Source organism: Trichogramma pretiosum, unplaced genomic scaffold (assembly GCF_000599845.2).
Source record: "Trichogramma pretiosum strain Unisexual culture from Peru unplaced genomic scaffold, Tpre_2.0 scaffold6, whole genome shotgun sequence".
NCBI classification, from domain to species: Eukaryota; Metazoa; Arthropoda; class Insecta; order Hymenoptera; family Trichogrammatidae; genus Trichogramma; species Trichogramma pretiosum.
The window spans coordinates 2318767-2336646 of NW_019641678.1; the positions used below are offsets into that span (position 1 = coordinate 2318767).

Here is a 17880-nt window from a genome sequence, read left to right on the forward strand (position 1 = left end):
ACTGAATCGCGAATCCTTACACGCGTCTGCATACAAACGAAAAAAGGATGCACAATGATATATTTGTTATATAATCATACGCAAATTCTTGGTAAAATTGCAATCGGTAAACTTAAGCTCATGTCGCACACGTACGCACAATTTTTTCTCTCAGGTATAAGAATGTTGAGCGTCGCTTACTTCTATAAATAAACACACTTTAAAACACCGGCGACGCGACTTTATATCATAGGAGGTGAGCGTTTGATGATTGCGCACGTGTGCACGTTGCTGTCCATGCATTACAGAGCTCAATAATTAACCGGGTCTGTGCGAATGAAATTCTTAACGCGATATACAATAAACTAAGTTTTCACTTAAAATTCTTATTTACGTCTCAAGTAATAATAAGTTGCTTTGAAATTTCCGTAAAGGATGTTATGAGATTTTAAAAGGAAGTTCCAAACAAGTTAGGATTCTTCGATGTCGGTACCGCTTTCGGTTTTTCTTTTAATCAAGTCGACTTCGATTATAGAATTAAGGCGACTAAGCTTATTCGTTACAATATCGTTGATATGTTCACGTAAGAATTTTCATTTCTTATTTGTTATTGCTAAAAAATAATTACGATAATAATGGCAATAAAATAATCTTTTCTTTTTACAGGACTCTCGAGTCTTTCGAGAATATTGGAGAAAAAGCCTTTAATGATGAATGACCTTTATAAATAATGAAGAATAGTGAATGATTTACTTGTAAGATTGAAATATTTAAAGCGTTAGAGTTAATTTATATTTTTGTTTTTTACACTAAATATTGTGAAAATGTATAAAATGTTTTTGGTATTTTTAATAAAATAAAAATAATATTTCATTGAAACGTTGGACATAAAAGTAATTAAAACTCTGTCACATTATTTTTTTCGAAATTTCTAAAAGTCGTATAATCCGACCCCCTCTTTTAGCTGTACATAAAGCCGAATTAATAATGTCAAAGAAAGTTTGTAATCCCGTTAAGTAGCTCGCGTATGAGAAACTGAAGTCACATTATTTCAGCTCTGACGCGTCTGTACGAATGTATCAAGCTTTGTTTTGAGATCACGGTGTTTTAGTCAGTGAAAAAATAGAGCATTGTTGAGTGTTTTTAGTGACTATTTGAGTGTCATTCTAAAGACTGATGTTGCGTGATATTAGAACCGGGGAAAATTCGACATCTATTTTAAATATACATAGCATAGGAAAGCGACAATAGTAAATAATGGTAAAAATCATTGTATTATAAATACTACTTATAGAATTGATATACATTCCAGTGACCAACTCATATTAATAATGTAACGTGTATTTTAGAATTTATTGAGTACATCGTGCACACTTGCGGTATTGATCATCTACTGTTTACAAAACTATGCTCACGCGAAATTGTTACCGGTACGTAATTAATCATCTTCTAGAATTATGCTTCGAGCAACACATTATAGCTATTTTCCCAGCTTTGAAATATAACCATATGATGAAAAATAACTTCTCACTTTATGCAGGAAGATGTGATAAAGGAAGAAAATTATCCAGTTGAAACTCACTCGATCGAAACGGAGGATGGCTACCTTTTAACTGTTCATCGAATTCCAAACGAATTCGGAATCCCTGTTTACCTGCAGCACGGTATACTTTCAAGTTCACTCAATTGGCTGGGCATAGGCAAGCGACGATCTCTCCGTAAGTTTCAGCCCATCTCATTTCTTTCTCTGTTATATAGTCATCTTGACTTTCAATTTTTTGATTTCGCGCCTCAGCTTACTATTTATGGGACCATGGCTTCGACGTTTGGATCGGCAATTCGAGAGGAAACAGCTATTCGAAGGGTCACAAAAGCTTCAAAATCACCGATCCCGAATTCTGGGATTTTAGCTGGCACGAAGTCGGTAAATATGACTTACCCGCTATTATATCTCACATCGTTGACACGACGAAACAACGAATTTTTTACATTGGTCACTCACTCGGCGTGACAAAATTCGCTGTTATGGCAAATCAAAAGCCCGAAGTGGCCAAGCACGTGAGAGCGACCATTGGTTTGGCACCAGCTGTTTATGAGAAAAATATCAAACAACCGTTGGTGCGAGCTTTGTCGCGCTTTCGAAAAGAATTTAAGGTTCGTAATTGAAGAAGAGAGCGCAAAACTAAGTCGATGGATAGTTTCAAATTATATTCATTTACAGTCCGCAGCGGGCTTTTTGCGCATCCATGAATTTTTTGGACAGAATATTATTTTCGATGTCATGAGAAAGAATATTTGCGCTATTCCTGCACTCGGAACATGGGCCTGCAGCAATTTCATGTTCTTTCTTTTTGGCTACAGTCCCAAACAATTGAACTACGTGAGTTTGACATTCGAGGTAAAAAAGTTCTTACCGCGTTTTAACTCTTGTTGAATTTCTTCAGGATTTGTTACCAACGTATCTGAGCGAATTTCCCGATGGCACCTCGGTAAAGCTGTTCGTGCATTGGTTGCAACAAATGCACACGGATCATTTTGAAAATTTCGACTATGGACGTGACATGAATCTCAAGATGTACAACAGTAGCGAGCCACCTAGGTATAACTTGACCAAAATTGAGACTCCAATTGCCGTGTTTTATTCCGATAACGATTTAATTACGGATGAAAAGGTAATTTGATCTATTCATTTCTTGTTTAATATAAAATTTAACCTTATTTCAATTACTGTCAACGATTTTTTCAGGATACGACACGTTTCTACAATGAAATTCCTAACAAACTTGGTCTTTACAATGTTGGCCACTCGTTTAACCATGGAGATTTTTTACACGGCATCAATGCCACGGAATTAGTTTATCAAAAGATTCTCGATATTTTCCTGTAAGAAATAAGTTTTATTATTGTTGTTTTATTTTTTTTAATATAAATAATACATTCATGAGAAAAAAACATTTTTTCAGGACGATTCTCATTCGAGAAGAAGAAAGTGAAGCAAAGATAGTAACGCAGAGTATCCTAGATGTACCAATATACAATTTTATAAATTAGTATTTAACAAATAAAACTTAATTTTAGCTGAAAAATTATATATTGCCCTAGACTATTTATTATTTATCGTCACACTGTCACACTGCATTATCGAAACTTGGCAGGCCTTGAAATTCAAAGGTTATCAGTACGTAACAAATTTTTCATCAGCTTCTACGATTTTTTTTAGTATTCCTTGTATAAACATTAGATAATCCCTACTCTAGTGACGAATTTAAGTTTTCAAGTTGAAAGAATAATTGTGTACTGAAATAAGTGAGTCGTACTTCAGTTTTACTCGTTCTCTTGTCTTTGACAAAATCGTTCGTTCCTTTTTTCCATAAAAAATGAAGCATCGATTGGAACGTGAATTCATATTTCTCATTTTATTCGTTACAACGAGTTACCACATCGGGAGCGCTCACATCGATACACCCGTAAGCATACTTGCATTCAGGCAAATCTAGATTTTTTTAATCTTCATAAAAACACGTTTTCGTCTCTTTTTTATTAACGATTTTCCGTAAATGAACTATGTCGACCGAAAGGAGGATATAATTAAACGTGAGAATTATCCAGTAGAAACTCATGCAGTTGAAACCGAGGATGGATATATCTTGAGCGTGCCAAGGCTGCCTAATCCCTCTGGCTTTCCTGTGTTTCTTCAACATGGCTTACTGTGTAGCGCAGGTGATTGGGTTGTCAATGGAAAAAATCGATCTTTAGGTAATGTTCAGCATTTATATAATTATGGAAATTCAAGTTCAGTTATTATTGAGTGACATATTATAGCCTTTCTTCTCTGGGACGCCGGCTATGACGTTTGGCTCGGAAACGTTCGAGGCAACACATACTCAAAAAAGCACAAAACTTTATCGGTTGACGAGGCCGCATTTTGGGACTTTAGCTGGCACGACATTGGCTACCACGATGTACCATCAGTTGTTGAATATATTGTGAACACAACTGGCAAGGATGAACTTTTTTACGTCGGTATATCAATGGGTGGTGCTTACTTTTCTGTAATGTCAACTGAGAGACCCGAAGTGGCCAGGCATTTGAAAGCAGCAGTACTTCTCGTACCAGCGGTGTATGATCGTCATGTGAGATATAACATCTTAAGAACGATGTCAAAAAATTGGAGACAAGTTCAGGTATTAAAAAATACCATAATACACCTATTGGATTTTTCAATATATGGAAAAATAATCCAAGTTGTTCGTTTTTTTCAGATACTTTTTGAAACTTTTAATATTCATGAGGTTTTTGGACGTAATTCATTGACTAATCAAGTATCTGATAAATTTTGTCGCGTAGCTTACGTGGGGCAATGGTTGTGTCGAAAATTTATATTTAATATTCTCCGTGAGGATCCAAAGCAAATCGATAGTGTAAGTAGTCCAAACACAATCTTTTTTAATTCATATCAATATTAATTAGTTATGGAATTAATAGAATAAAATACCAGAGTTTCTAAACTCGTTTCCGGCTGGAACATCTGCAAAAATGCTCATTCACTGGTTTCAAATGATCGATAACAAAGATTTTCAACACTTTGATTATGGCAAAGAGAAAAATTTAATTATGTACAATAGCACAGAACCCCCCAAGTACAATCTTTCAAAAATTCAACCCCCCGTAGCAGTTTTTCATTCGAAACATGATGATGTGGTGCAACCGAAAGACGTATTAAGATTTTATAATCAGGTACCTAATAAATTGGGTGAATACGATGTTGGACATTCTTTTACTCATTTTGATTTTCAAATCGGAATCAATGCTACTGAATTTGTTTATAACAAAATTTTAGATATCTTTGAGTAAGTGATTTTTTTCAAATGACTTAATGACATTCAACGATTAATCGATATCCAATATTATGATCTTCTTTTTTTTAGAAAACTGAATCAAGATCATGCAGAAAATAGTTAGAAATGTATGGCAACCCAAAACTCTTAATTTACTATCAAAATTGATATTATAGACGTGTAAATAAAACATAGCTTTCGAAAATGAATTCGAAGCTGCCTATATCTTAAAAAGTTTAAAGTAGAATAATAGTTGATTAAAAAACCTTTTACCCTGTGACCGGAAATATATCAGATATATTACCCGACACAACTACACCTCCGATACGCATCTGGCTCGAGAGATCGCGACTAACTTACACACATTAACACACACATAAGACTCAAGAGATCAGCATGGCATAGCCAAGACACAGTGGCAGGTCGATACGTCGATACTTCTAATTTATCGATAACGACACATGCGCACTAGCGTAATTCGCAAGGAGCAGAACACGTTCAAAATCGTGCCTTTGGAAAGATCTCCAACTCAACGCTCAAGGTGTCGCTCGCCATCCTGCCACCATGCCAACCAATATCGGGTGGACCTGGAACCGTCGTCGCCGAAGAGGCAGGCCAGCGATAATTTAAGTACACGAAACACCTTAACTATCTCTCGAGCCATATCGGTATTCGCGTAGTAAATTCTTTTCTTATTCAATCGGATTCTTTCGCCATCGTTGAGTCTGCATGCACTACATGCAGTGATGCCCCGAGCATCTTGTACATTGATTTATTTTTGGATTATACAATATACATTTTATAATTATTCCTTTATTGATTGATTGTGTCATAATTTATCATTTCGTTTACCCAACTAAAATCCCTCACAACCCTTAATTTTTTCCACTCTTCACTTCATTAACTTTAGCTCTTTACTTCGTCGCTATTTTCGGTAAAAACTCCTGTTTCTGATTTGGATACAATAACGAATTCTAAGGCAAAAATTTAAGTAACAATAGGATTTGTATTTATTATCATAACAATTAAATCGATTATTTCAATTATGCCGATTTTTAACGTATCAAGAATCTAGAGTCATCAGTAATCATCAGAGTAATTGAATGTTTATCAATAACTCACTTTCATTCATTTCCTTTCTCAATAATTTCAATGTTTCAAAACCAGCTGGGCCAGATGAGAATGTAATTGCTGATGATGAGGTAGCTGTTTTTCACTTCACATCAGTTGATCAAGTTAATTTAGATAAAGAGCCATCAGATAAACTTCGTAACCGATCAATATACGAATTCGGTCAATTTTTTATTATTTATTTACAAAAATTAATTATTTTGCAAAATAAGTTTGACAGTTATTGATTTTTATAAATTTGAACAATCGTGCGTTTTTTATACAATAATATTTTGTATAATATATGTTTTTTTATATATTATTAAAAATTGTTGGAACTATAAAAAAAATTACAATTATTTTCTTGAGCTTTATTGTTGAAGTCATAAATGTTTAATTATATTTTAATTGTTAAATTTATCTTAAGCTATGAGTTTGTTAACATTTGATTGATTCGTAATATTCAAACTATTCTAAAAATTAATTCATATAAGAGTAATTAGCCCTTCATTTGATCAAAAACGAAAGCAAGCCAAACCTTAAATAAACGAAATTTTTTTTATTTTTCGCCACCGATCCCAATCTCAAAAATGTAAATCGTATCGTAACTTTCAGACATCTCTACTTTAATTTATCTATCTGATGATAAAAATAATGATACAGAATGCGCATGTACATAGAAGCAATAATAAAAAAGCAGTCTTAATACGTGCCAGTAAGCTTTAAATTGTGCACACGTGTACTAGTGACAGAACGCGCGTATTTTACTCGTACGCAAACTGGTTATTTTGAATCTTCTAATTCAATCGGTATTTATCAAACAAAAGTATCCATATGTTATACGTTACCATATAGACGTTTAAAAAATAAGAGTTTGGCAAAATGAAGGATAAATATGCAATGAAATCTCAGAGATCGAAGAGTAACGTCGTCATTAACGCAGCGAATGATACGTTTGAACTATTCAATGGTTTATTTCACATGCCAGTTCTAACATGCCGTAGATTAAGATGGAGTTTTATTTTGTGCTTGATTAGTGTTGTGATTTATTACCTATCGTTTATCGATGCAGAAAAACCGTCAATTCTTCATTTGTCAGTTGTAAGATAGAAGTTAAATCTATGGATAAGTACAGAATAAAATTATTAATATTGTAATATCTTTACTATTTTATATGCTTGCGGACAGGAAGAGATTATAGAGAAAGAAAATTATCCGGTTGATAAAGTCGTTATTGAATCTGAAGATGGATATCTATTGACTTTGCATCGTATACCAAATTCAGATGGACCTCCAGTATTTTTGAAACATGGCATTTTATCGAGCACGGTGGACTGGTTAAAAAGTGGAAAAAATCGATCTCTTCGTGAGTGTCGTAGTCGTGCACGCAAAGATCGATGCTATGACGCATGTGTGAATAAGTGCTCAATTAACTCTTTTTTGTCGCTTAGCTTACTTTTTGTGGGATCGCGGATTCGACGTTTGGATGGGAAATGCTCGAGGCAATGCTTATTCCAGAAGTCATAAAACATTGCCAACTGACGATCAGCGATTTTGGGATTTTGAGTTACTTAATTTTAACATTTATAAATTGCTTTTTGCGAGTAACTGTATATAACAAGACTTGTATTATCACACTGTAGTTTGCATGAAATGGGCTATTACGACGATGCAGCTTTCATAGAGTACATAAGCAAAACGAGGAGTTCAAAAGTTTTTTACGTTGGTTACTCATTGGGAACATTGACTTTTTCAATCATGGCAGCAGAAAGACCAGAAGTAGCTAAAAAGGTTAAAGCTATGGTTGCCCTCGCCCCCGCAATTTACATGGGTAACATCGATCATAGATTGGTACACTTAATAGCTAGATATCAGAAAGAAATACAAGTTGGTTGATTACGTTATTTGTAATGATTATTACCTCTTTATACATTATATTTACATTTTTCAAGGCCTTAGCGCAATTGTTCAAGATACATGAGTTATTTGGTCATAGTCGGATTTTTGATTACATGGGTAATTATATGTGTCGACTACATTTAATTGGAGATCACGTGTGCAGTCAAATATTTTATTTCATCCTTGGTTACAGTCCCAAGCAGCTAGATAAGGTATAAGTATTACGATATTTGTATGTGTTAAAAAATTTAGAATATATTAAATTTTATGTAAAAAAAATTGTACAGTCTAGATTACCGATTATCTTCACCAAGTATCCCTCAGGAATGTCTTTCAAATCGTTTTATCATATTCTGCAGCTTATTTCGTCGAATGGTCTTCAAAAGTTTGACTACGGTTTAGTTGAAAATATGAACATTTATAACAGTTCAACTCCACCAAAATATAATATTTCTAAAATTAATATTCCAACAGCAGTTTTTTTATCGAAAACTGATCCTTTAAGTTCAGAACAGGTAACGCGAATCATGAACGTTTTTTATAAAATTCATATTAATCAGCATAATATGAATGTGAGTTATTACTTTTTTAGGATGCACTTCGATTTTATGATGAATTACCTGAAAAATTAGGCTTGTATTATATTGATCGTACTTTCAATCATCTAGATTTTATTATTGGAAAGGATATATCAGAAGTTATCAACACCAAAATTGTTGATATATTTAGTTAACTTTTTCGATCAATTTTATATTTATTAGACAACAAAACTAAATTTTTCGAGAACAGAAAAAAATGTCAACTGTGATAGATTAAGTAATAATGATTTTACCGCACAACTGCTTAGAATAAAAAATAACTTATCAGTGTATCATTAATTTATCATTTAATTATGTTGCCTGCATGAAAAGAAATTTCATAACTATGCATATTTTTTACAAGTTAAATAAAATATGAACTAAAATTTTTTCAAAATTATATTTTCTAAGGAAGTTGTATGTAAGAATTTAACTAACAAAAATTCTTGAACTTTAGAAGAGGCTATCATGAAAATATTTAGCGTTTAATGCTTGGAAGACGTCGGGAGATAAAATTTAATCAAGAAAAGAAGGCGACTTGATCATTAGCGAAACATGTTTTATTCTGCTGCATTTCATTATTACATTGCCATCGATTGCGTCTCTTATTCACATGTTGTCAAGGAAAAGTCTGAAAAAAGTTATAAATCTTAACATTTACATCGTCATGATGTCTTTTTCAAAAAAATATATTGTGAACATGTTGAGAGCGGATAAAAAGGTAGTACAAAATTATAAATGAATTTGTGATTCATAGCGATAACTATAAGGATAATTTAATTTATAGTTCACTCGTAGTATAATTGTGAGTGTAGCTGTGAGCATCTTACTCTATTATTTTTTGAATATTCAGCATGGGCAAAAAACTCATTTGAAAACACCGGTGAGTCTTCATTCATAATGAAAATTTACAAGTTATTTTAATAATAAAATTAATCAAATAAATATTGAATAGGAAGATTTTATTGCAAATGAAAATTATACTTGTAAGACTTACACGGTTGAAACTGAAGATGGTTACTTGCTCACAGCCCATAGAATACCGAACCCATCAGGACCTCCTGTTTTTTTACAACATGGTCTCTTATCAAGTTCATTAGATTGGTTAAAAAATGGACGGAATCGATCACTTGGTCAGTTTAATTTTTATTTTTATATTGCATTATATGTAACACTTGAAAAATGCAACAATAAAAAAAGTAGTATCTTTGATGCATTGATGTTCACACAATGTGAATCGAAGTCGATGAGTAATCAGAAGTATAAAGCCTCCGTTTTATAATTCATTATGATTGCAAAATTCAAACGATAACAACTCGATTATGTCGTACTTTTCTCGTGATAATACAAACGATGCGCTTACATTCAAAATTTTTGTTTAAAGCAAAATCTTGAAAAATTTCAGCATTTTTCTTATCTGACCATGGATACGACGTTTGGATCGGAAATTCTCGTGGTAATACGTACTCTAAAAACCACAAAACTTTATCACCAGCAGATCGCCAATTTTGGAACTTCAGGTCAATATAATCAGAATTAATGTGAGAAATATTTATTACCACTTAATGAAAATATACTTTAACTAACGTTCTTTCTTTCCGAAATTATACTTTTAGCTGGCATGAAATGGGCATTTATGATGACGCTGCTTACGTGTCCTATATAACTAATATGACGGGTAAAAAATTATTTTACATCGGTTACTCAATGGGTACGTCTTCATTTTCGATTATGGCGTCTGAAAAGACAGATGTCGCAAAAAATGTAGCAGCAATGGTGGGTTTGGCACCAGCCGTGTACATGAATCATATCGACTCTCCGTTTGCCCATTTCTTGGCAACAAATTTGAATAAATTGCAGTTTATTGCAGATCTACTAGGTATTGATGAATTTTTCAAACAGCACGTCGTATTCGACTTTTTTGCTGATACGATTTGTAATGTTCCTGTTATGGGCAAATGGATTTGCAGTATTGCAATTTCTGGATTCGTTGGACCTGAACAATTAGATCATGTTCGTTGGAAAATTTCTTCAAATTATTACTTTAAAACGCAATTCGACTTTTGATAATGACGAAAAAATTTTAATTACTGTTAAAGGAAAGACTACCAATATATTTTAGCAAATATCCATCAGGCACATCTTTCAAATCTTTCTGTCACCTGTTGCAACTAATAGAAGCGAATGAGTTTCAAAATTTCGACTACGGGCAAGAAAATAATCTTAAGATTTATAATAGTACCCGTCCTCCAAAGTATTCGCTCTCAAATATTCAAGTTCCCATTGCTATTTTCATCTCCGAAACAGATCCATTCATTAATGAAAAGGTACTGTTAATTTTAACATTACAATGATTTTATTTTACGGGGACACCGAAGCTAGAACAAATTGAACATTTTTTCAGTTTTCTGCATAATATTTTTCAAAAAAGCTACGTGAACTTAACAAAATGAAAGCAGTCACGTAAATTAAAAAAAATATTTTATCTAAATATCAGAAAACGTGTTGGAAATGTTAATTTTGGCCTTACTTCGGTATCTCCGTTGTTATTATTTTAATTTTATGAATTATGAGATAGTAGTAGCCTTTACAATTCTTTCAACGTGCGCATTAATTGTTATATCTCAATTTTCTCATATATCATTTTCAGGATGCATTGAATTTTTATAATCAATTACCTCAGAAATTGGGTTTGTACTACGTGGATCATCCATTCATTCATGGAGATTTCATTCTTGGGAAAAATGCTACTGAAATTATCTATAACAAAATTCTAAAAATATTTTCGTAAGTATTAACCTGAAATCTTCTTTTTAAATGATAATGATAGGAGAAATTGTAATTGTTGTTGTGTTGTGTAAATGTTTATTGGCTTGTTTAATCTGAACAAGCAAATTCAATCGATTATTATGTAAGCAAAAACACGTTGCAGTGCAAAAAAGTATACTTTTTGGTCGATTTCTTAAATAATTCGATTTTGACGCAATGTCGAGTCGTTTACTTTAATTCAAAGTATATTTTATGATAAAGCAAAGTTACTTTCAATGTCATTTTATTATAATTACTGAACCTATTCTATACAATACTTGAAAATGTTCTTATCAAAAAAATTTTTTTTCAGTGATGTATCTAAGTCAACGTGAGGTCTGAAAAGTTTACCGGGGCAAATGTTTATAATAGATTTTCAGTGTAGTGTAACTTGAAATGCCATATAAGATTTAGAAGGTAGATAAGGCCATAGTATTGAAAGTATACTAGAGAAGAATTTGAAAATGAAAATATTTGTATTTAAACTATATGTATATATTTTAATAGTTGAATATTTTAACTTTTCTTCAAAACTTTTTATTTTCAACAGAATGTTTGTTGAATTAATGATGAATTAACAAAATAATTTAAGAATACTTCCAGCAGTTAGTCCCTATGCAGCTTTGCTAAAATTACTAGAAATAATTGCGATTTTCTAAGAAATAATTATTAAAATAAGGATGAAAACAAAATACCACTTTATTTTTATAATTATTATAACATCAAAAGATACTTGATAAGCTCAAAGAAATGAAAATCTTCAATAACCACTTAAAAATCGAAAACAATTTATCAACGAAATCTGTCATTCATCACGACGATTGAACAAATGTATTGAATTTTAAATTGAAATAAAATAAGTTTATCAATTAAACATTTTTTTTTACAAAAAAAGTATAACTTTTGACTAGCAACACTACCACATAAAGATGAGGATGAAAATAAATTTTTAAAGCCCGAATGGAAAATTTGAAAATAGAAAAAAATTACTAAATCCTTCTGATCAAGTAATCGTATTAAATTCAGACAGTGTTTGAAATACTCGTAAACTGAACAATGCGAGCAGCGGCGGCAAGCTTTCACTCGTTGAATTTTAACGCTTAAGCAAAGCTGGATACATATAGACGCGAGTAATAACAATTTCCAACGTACGTATAAGTATAATAATAATTGTTAGCGTCGACTATCGGAACAATGGAGCACCGGGTGGGGAGGTGCAGAGGCTGCGATAAAGCTCCTAATTGTTAGTGCGACTCGTCGCTATATAACAGCATTGGTTGAAAGGGTCGATACGCGGAACTACCGCTCACCGATTGGTCGACGATCCGACGAATCAGGCTTTTCGCGCTGCTGTTTTCCGTGTCCCAGGTTACACTCGTCATATAAAATTGTTGCGGCTCACTGTAAACCGCTAAAGTAAAAAATGTAACTTGAATAAATTACCAAATACTTTCTCAAATGTTATCAATATTATTTGTTAAGATGTCTTTTCATGTAAAGTACCCTCAGCTTTTGCAAATATTTATTCTTTATATTTTTATCACTCGTTGAAATGACGCAAACTATTTCATGAAAATTTATATATTATCGAGAAAAGTTTTTACAGGGGTTATTTTTTACGCTTGGCTAAAAAACAATTCGCTCACCTTGAAATCTGCCGAGAATCTTCAATTGCTTTTTTTCTTCGTCGATCATATCTTAAAGAAGCTTCGCGATGTACCCCCTTATTTTCACTCGGCTGAATCTTAGCTCTATCAATAGCCGATTGGCTCCTTATATTTCTCCACTCACTATGTGTAATGAGAAAAACAAGGATCATATGTATATTAAAGATGAGAAAAAGTGATAATGAATTAGTCGAAAGAAAAGGGTAGGGTGAGTCTCAATGATTAAAACGTAAACGCAATCTCGCTTGAATTGCAATAAGCTCGGATTGAAAATTACCGATGAGTAATATGGCTGAATATACATCAAAATACCTATTTCAGAAAAGCATCGAGTTTTATATTGAGGCGATGGTCATCGTAAAATATCCCCCGCACATTTCGGTACACACACAGTTAGTGTGCAGGGTGGCTTCCTTCCTTCCTTCCTTTCTTTCTTCCTTATGCTACTGTTGCTCAGCGTATAGCAGCAGCAGCAGCAGCAGCGGCAGCGGCGGCTCCTGTTGCATATCTCCTGCGCCTAATGATACCCAGTACGCGCACGTGTTTCGGGGGTGCAGAATCCAATCTCATATCTCATCGAGCCGTCGAACAGTTCGCACATCTTGACGCGTTCGTGTTTTTTTCTTATCCATGTAATTTCTCTATGTTAAATGGACTATTGACGTGATAAGTGATTCTGGTGCAGTTTTTTTTCTGATATAGCTAATAAAAAGTTGAAGGAGATAGAAATCTTGGAACTATGTCGAACACCTGCGTGGCTTCGTTATCAATCAAACAGCCCACATCAACTTCGTCGCAGCAAAGAGAAAAAAAACGTCCTTGCCTACCGCGGGAATTTTTTGCGCGACTTTACGAGTCGAATGAGACGTCTGTGTCGTCAACATCGAAAACTATTTCCGTCAACAATAACGTCAACGAAAACGACGAAGAAGAGGTTGATATTTTACACGAAGACGAAGACGAAGTAAATGAAATCGTCGAACAGCGTTTAACGGGCAAATCAGAAGGTTTATATTTACCGCCACCGCCGATATCGATACCCTCGGTCCCGATGGGTCACAGTTGGGCACCTTTGATGCATTTACACTCGATGAACAACAACTCAGTCAGAGTTGAACAGCATCTGCAGGGCTTGGCAGCTTTTCGTAAGTACTCTTTATACGTTCGCTTTTTCAATTTGATCAAAAACTCTTACATTCTTACTTTCCAATCCAACATTTTCATTCGAAAATATCAAAGCTATTTTTTTATAAAATTTTATGACATCGAATAACTACATTTTTTAGCTTAATTGAATAATTTAATTTTCCAAATTTATTGTTATTTGTAATTTTTTTCCCCCCACCAAAATGAATTTTTTTTCAATAACACCTATAGTATTTGGTTGAATTTACAATATAAAAGTCATGTAACGATATTATGAAAACTTGGCAGTACACTTACATGTCCATCGAAACACGATGTTCTTTGCGATCAATCAATCGAAAATTATCACTCTATATCTATTATCATTACAAGTGTAATAATAAATCCTTTAAAATAACCTGCTGCACATGCTAGGGAGGGTAATATTCATTTCGCGCCGGAGAAAAGTAGCAATATCTACATAGACATAATGTAGGTGTATAGAGCAGCCTCGCAAGCGCCACAATACGCAAGTGTATCAAAGAATAATACAAATAACGCTCGAGTAAATTTGAGTTTAAATCCGCGTAATAATATATATCTGTATATATGTCGTGAAACTGGAGAGGTGGGAGAAAGAGACGAAGCATAATCTCGCGGGGTAGGTAACGCGATGATGAAAATTGCCGGTCGAGTTCTCGTACTCGTCGACACCTCTCGACCATTCGTCGCTGCCGGTGCGCCATTGTTAAAGGATTACCGCGACGCAGTTGGACGCTTCTCAATAGCGCGATTTATAATATCGCGTATTCGTTCAGTTATTTTATCTTGATAGACGTTTGTGCATGTGCACAGGCCATCGACAGCGTGTGCGCGTCCAGCGCTCGGACTTTCTTCGAACCCGTATTGTTAAAAACACAACTTTATTGTGGCTTTTGCGCAAGAAAAATGGCAAAACTTTTCACACGATTCGACGGTTTCGCCAAGAAAATCTACTGCTTGCAGCTAACAGCATTTCAGTATAAATACAAGCGATCTGCTTAAACTTGTAGTAGCTCAAGATCATACTCGATATATTACATGCCCTAAATTAAATTATCGTTGGCGAAAATCAAATCATTCATCCACCGAGCGACGAAGACAAGTGGCTTATTATAGCTAAATAATCCGTACTTTAGCTGCGTTCAATTGGCCCCCCTGGACCAGCTCAATCGTTGAGTTTTTGCAGCGAGCAGCGAAGCCGCTCCTATATTAGGGGGCCAAAAGTCGGCTAGCGTAAAAGGATTTTTCGACTGAGTGCGTTACATATGTAAGCGCGATACAATATATGTATACAGCTTCCACCTAATCCTGTTTGCAGTGAAAAAGATGGAAGGCCGTTTTAAAGTGCGATTTTTTCAACTGTAGGGTTTTACAAGTGCTTGAAAGATTTAATGTTTTTTAATAGTACTGAGCGAGATTAGATTTAACGTGACAAATAAAAACTACTTGATCGCTGATATATTAATTGATAAAAATTATAATTTAGATTTTTTGAAGTAAAATTATTTTAAGAATGTCATTTGTTAATTTATGATATTGTCATCGACAATATTGATTATTAAATACAGTTAATTGTAGTTAACACTAACAATTAACGTTCAATCGCCTGACATTTTAATAATAATATCTAACTAAGCACAAAACCAATATAATGGGTAAAAGAGTATCTAAGGTTTCTCCATCTACATTTTTTTACTTATTCATTTATTTTCGAGGAAATCGAGCCAGATTTAAAACCCCATAATACTTGTCTCGAACGCACATATTCGTATAATTATCGCGCACGCCTACATATCGTGCACGAGTGCAGAAAAAGGATGTGCATCGGATAAACACGTTAATGCACTTGCAGTGGCTTCGTCGCTCGCAATCTGCTCTCCCCGAAAGATGAGAAATTCTATACGTCTCTCCTCCTTCGTACGAGGTGTCGCATTCGTATAGACTCATCGCCGTTGATCCTGTCATGCAAACACTGATTTTTTCCGGTGTCGCGCGGAGACGACCTCTTTTTTTCGGAAGGTAATAAAGACATGCGCCTAACTTGTTGTTTTTTGCAGTTGCAAGACGAAAAAAGAAAGAAGGCAAACCACGAAGACTGAGAACGACGTTTAGCAACGATCAGACCCAGCGGCTCGAAGCCGAGTACGAATTGGGCGAGTATATATCGAGGGGGAGGCGATTCGAGTTGGCAGCTGAGTTGAAATTGAGCGAAACGCAGATTAAAATTTGGTTTCAAAATCGCAGAGCTAAGGATAAAAGATTGGAAAAGGCACAACAAGATCAACAATTGAGGTTTGAAGCTATACCACATAATGCATACTTATCTTTCCATGTAGTATCAATAAGCACCCTAACGACCTTAGTAACTGCGTCACGTAATTATTTCGGATTTCGAGCGAAACTTCACTCCTCCACGCGTGCTTCGATTTACCTGTGTATTAAATCGTCATTTAGCGTGTCGGAGCGCAATAAAATAAATGTACACAAAGTGAAAAATTTTATTCTCCGAGTTTGATATCCGCGTGTCGTACAATTAACAATTGCCATTAATCTTGCAGACGTTCATTGGCATTGGTAAATCCTCTGATGACACCCGCAGCTGCCTGCTTTGGGCCCTTTTGTCTGACTAGCTGTCTTCATCACCGCACAAACAGTCTTAATACGCCGACGCCGACCCTTCAAAATCCTCACCACCATCATCATAATCAGACATCTGCGAGTATGGTGCAAAATCTTAATCTATCTGATAATGCTACAACGGTAGAAGCAAAAAAGTTTTCATTGTGTTCCCGCGATGTTTGAAGTGTGGATTGTATTCAAAAGACTCGAACGAATAACACGTATAAAAGTGTTGTATTTGTAAAGTAAAGATATTATTATTATTATAGCTTAATCTTATTTGTAATAATTGTTTTCTTTTTATAATGTATAATGAGAACAAATGTGATATTGCATCATTGCTTTGAATTTCTGATTGGAGCAATTTATAATTGACACGTATTACTTGTCTAAAAATAACATTTTAAGTAAAAAAATTTCAACTACTATGGTTAATTTTAATCAGACTATATTACCTGACCAAATTTATTTTTCAAGAATGATCTTCCAAAGCCATTTGACGTTTTTTCTTCCAGGCAACTGAGGTATGACAACACGTACGGGATAGCCATGCTCTGGACTGATGCTTTGGCCATTCATTTCGTAAGCCAGTAGTATGTCGAATTTTTTAGCTTCGATAACCGGTAATATTGTACCGTAAATAGTGGATGACACTTCATCTTCACTTGCATCGAGACAAATGAAACGAAGATTCGAATAATCTGATATTTCCAGATCTATTTATAAAATTTATATTTAAATTAATTTTTAATTCACTTAAAACGCTAGCAGAAAAAAGAAAATTTTATTAACAGTGTTTGGCTAACCCAAATCCCTTATGATGTCCCACAGACTTGTTCCACTCCATGACTTTTGTCGTTTATTTTCATCATTTTTACACGGTATTGAACTGAATATTGTCGTTTTAGGATAGCGTTTAAGTTCATTCAAACTCAAAGAAGCTATCGATGTTTCATTGCCCCGGTAAAATTCTAATCTATACTTTTCAGGATCTACATTTGAAACTTCAAAAAAAAAACTTTTTTACCTGTATTCAAATTATAACATATTTATACACACTTGATTTTGAAGGCCTACATCTAGCATCTTGTTGATCTTCCAATGATCCTTTTGTTTCATTTTTTATTTTTAAAATTTGATATATTTTTGATTTGCCGACGAGATCAATAGTACTGAAAGAGGCAATACTTGACACTTTTTCATAATATCTATCAT

The 17880-nt window shown here is 34.0% G+C and overlaps 4 protein-coding genes across 4 annotated transcripts; all 4 read left to right on the top strand.

The window, feature by feature from the left end:
* Positions 1-993: 993 nt before the first annotated feature.
* LOC106657924 (lipase member J-like) lies at positions 994-3068 on the top strand. The gene is made up of 8 exons (XM_014379639.2): positions 994-1239; positions 1329-1409; positions 1520-1697; positions 1775-2133; positions 2201-2359; positions 2424-2651; positions 2726-2862; positions 2943-3068. The coding sequence occupies exons 1-8, from the start codon at positions 1237-1239 to the stop codon at positions 3028-3030; spliced, it is 1233 nt and encodes a 410-aa protein (XP_014235125.1). The 5' UTR covers positions 994-1236; the 3' UTR covers positions 3031-3068.
* Positions 3069-3295: 227 nt separating this feature from the next.
* Positions 3296-6061, top strand: LOC106657913 (lipase member K-like). Its single transcript, XM_014379616.2, has 6 exons — positions 3296-3446; positions 3558-3735; positions 3802-4163; positions 4242-4400; positions 4465-4829; positions 4908-6061. Exons 1-6 carry the CDS (start codon positions 3357-3359, stop codon positions 4939-4941), a joined length of 1188 nt encoding a protein of 395 aa, XP_014235102.1. The 5' UTR covers positions 3296-3356; the 3' UTR covers positions 4942-6061.
* A 628-nt stretch (positions 6062-6689) lies between these two features.
* On the top strand, positions 6690-11735 carry LOC106657877. The gene is made up of 15 exons (XM_014379573.2): positions 6690-7028; positions 7116-7293; positions 7379-7493; positions 7571-7814; positions 7880-8038; positions 8114-8341; positions 8419-8554; positions 8938-9125; positions 9192-9287; positions 9360-9537; positions 9810-9924; positions 10021-10417; positions 10504-10731; positions 11055-11191; positions 11526-11735. The coding sequence occupies exons 1-15, from the start codon at positions 6810-6812 to the stop codon at positions 11545-11547; spliced, it is 2640 nt and encodes an 879-aa protein (XP_014235059.2). The 5' UTR covers positions 6690-6809; the 3' UTR covers positions 11548-11735.
* Positions 11736-13618: 1883 nt separating this feature from the next.
* On the top strand, positions 13619-16848 carry LOC106657782 (homeobox protein rough). Its single transcript, XM_014379458.1, has 3 exons — positions 13619-14024; positions 16104-16338; positions 16605-16848. Exons 1-3 carry the CDS (start codon positions 13619-13621, stop codon positions 16846-16848), a joined length of 885 nt encoding a protein of 294 aa, XP_014234944.1.
* Positions 16849-17880: the final 1032 nt, after the last annotated feature.

Bases quoted from the DNA above. Each gene is read 5' to 3' on its own strand.
- LOC106657924 (XM_014379639.2), top strand. The intron at 1,698-1,774 runs GTAAGTTTCAGC...TTCGCGCCTCAG, and splicing joins AGGCAAGCGACGATCTCTCC to CTTACTATTTATGGGACCAT. The intron at 2,360-2,423 runs GTGAGTTTGACA...GAATTTCTTCAG, and splicing joins GTCCCAAACAATTGAACTAC to GATTTGTTACCAACGTATCT.
- LOC106657913 (XM_014379616.2), top strand. From the start codon at position 3,357: ATGAAGCATCGATTGGAACGTGAATTCATATTTCTCATTTTATTCGTT. The intron at 3,447-3,557 runs GTAAGCATACTT...GTCGACCGAAAG, and splicing joins GCGCTCACATCGATACACCC to GAGGATATAATTAAACGTGA. The intron at 4,830-4,907 runs GTAAGTGATTTT...TCTTTTTTTTAG, and splicing joins AAAATTTTAGATATCTTTGA to AAAACTGAATCAAGATCATG.
- LOC106657877 (XM_014379573.2), top strand. From the start codon at position 6,810: ATGAAGGATAAATATGCAATGAAATCTCAGAGATCGAAGAGTAACGTC. The intron at 7,029-7,115 runs GTAAGATAGAAG...GCTTGCGGACAG, and splicing joins CAATTCTTCATTTGTCAGTT to GAAGAGATTATAGAGAAAGA. The intron at 9,538-9,809 runs GTCAGTTTAATT...GAAAAATTTCAG, and splicing joins TGGACGGAATCGATCACTTG to CATTTTTCTTATCTGACCAT.
- LOC106657782 (XM_014379458.1), top strand. From the start codon at position 13,619: ATGTCGAACACCTGCGTGGCTTCGTTATCAATCAAACAGCCCACATCA. The intron at 14,025-16,103 runs GTAAGTACTCTT...TGTTTTTTGCAG, and splicing joins GCAGGGCTTGGCAGCTTTTC to TTGCAAGACGAAAAAAGAAA. The intron at 16,339-16,604 runs GTTTGAAGCTAT...TTAATCTTGCAG, and splicing joins CAACAAGATCAACAATTGAG to ACGTTCATTGGCATTGGTAA.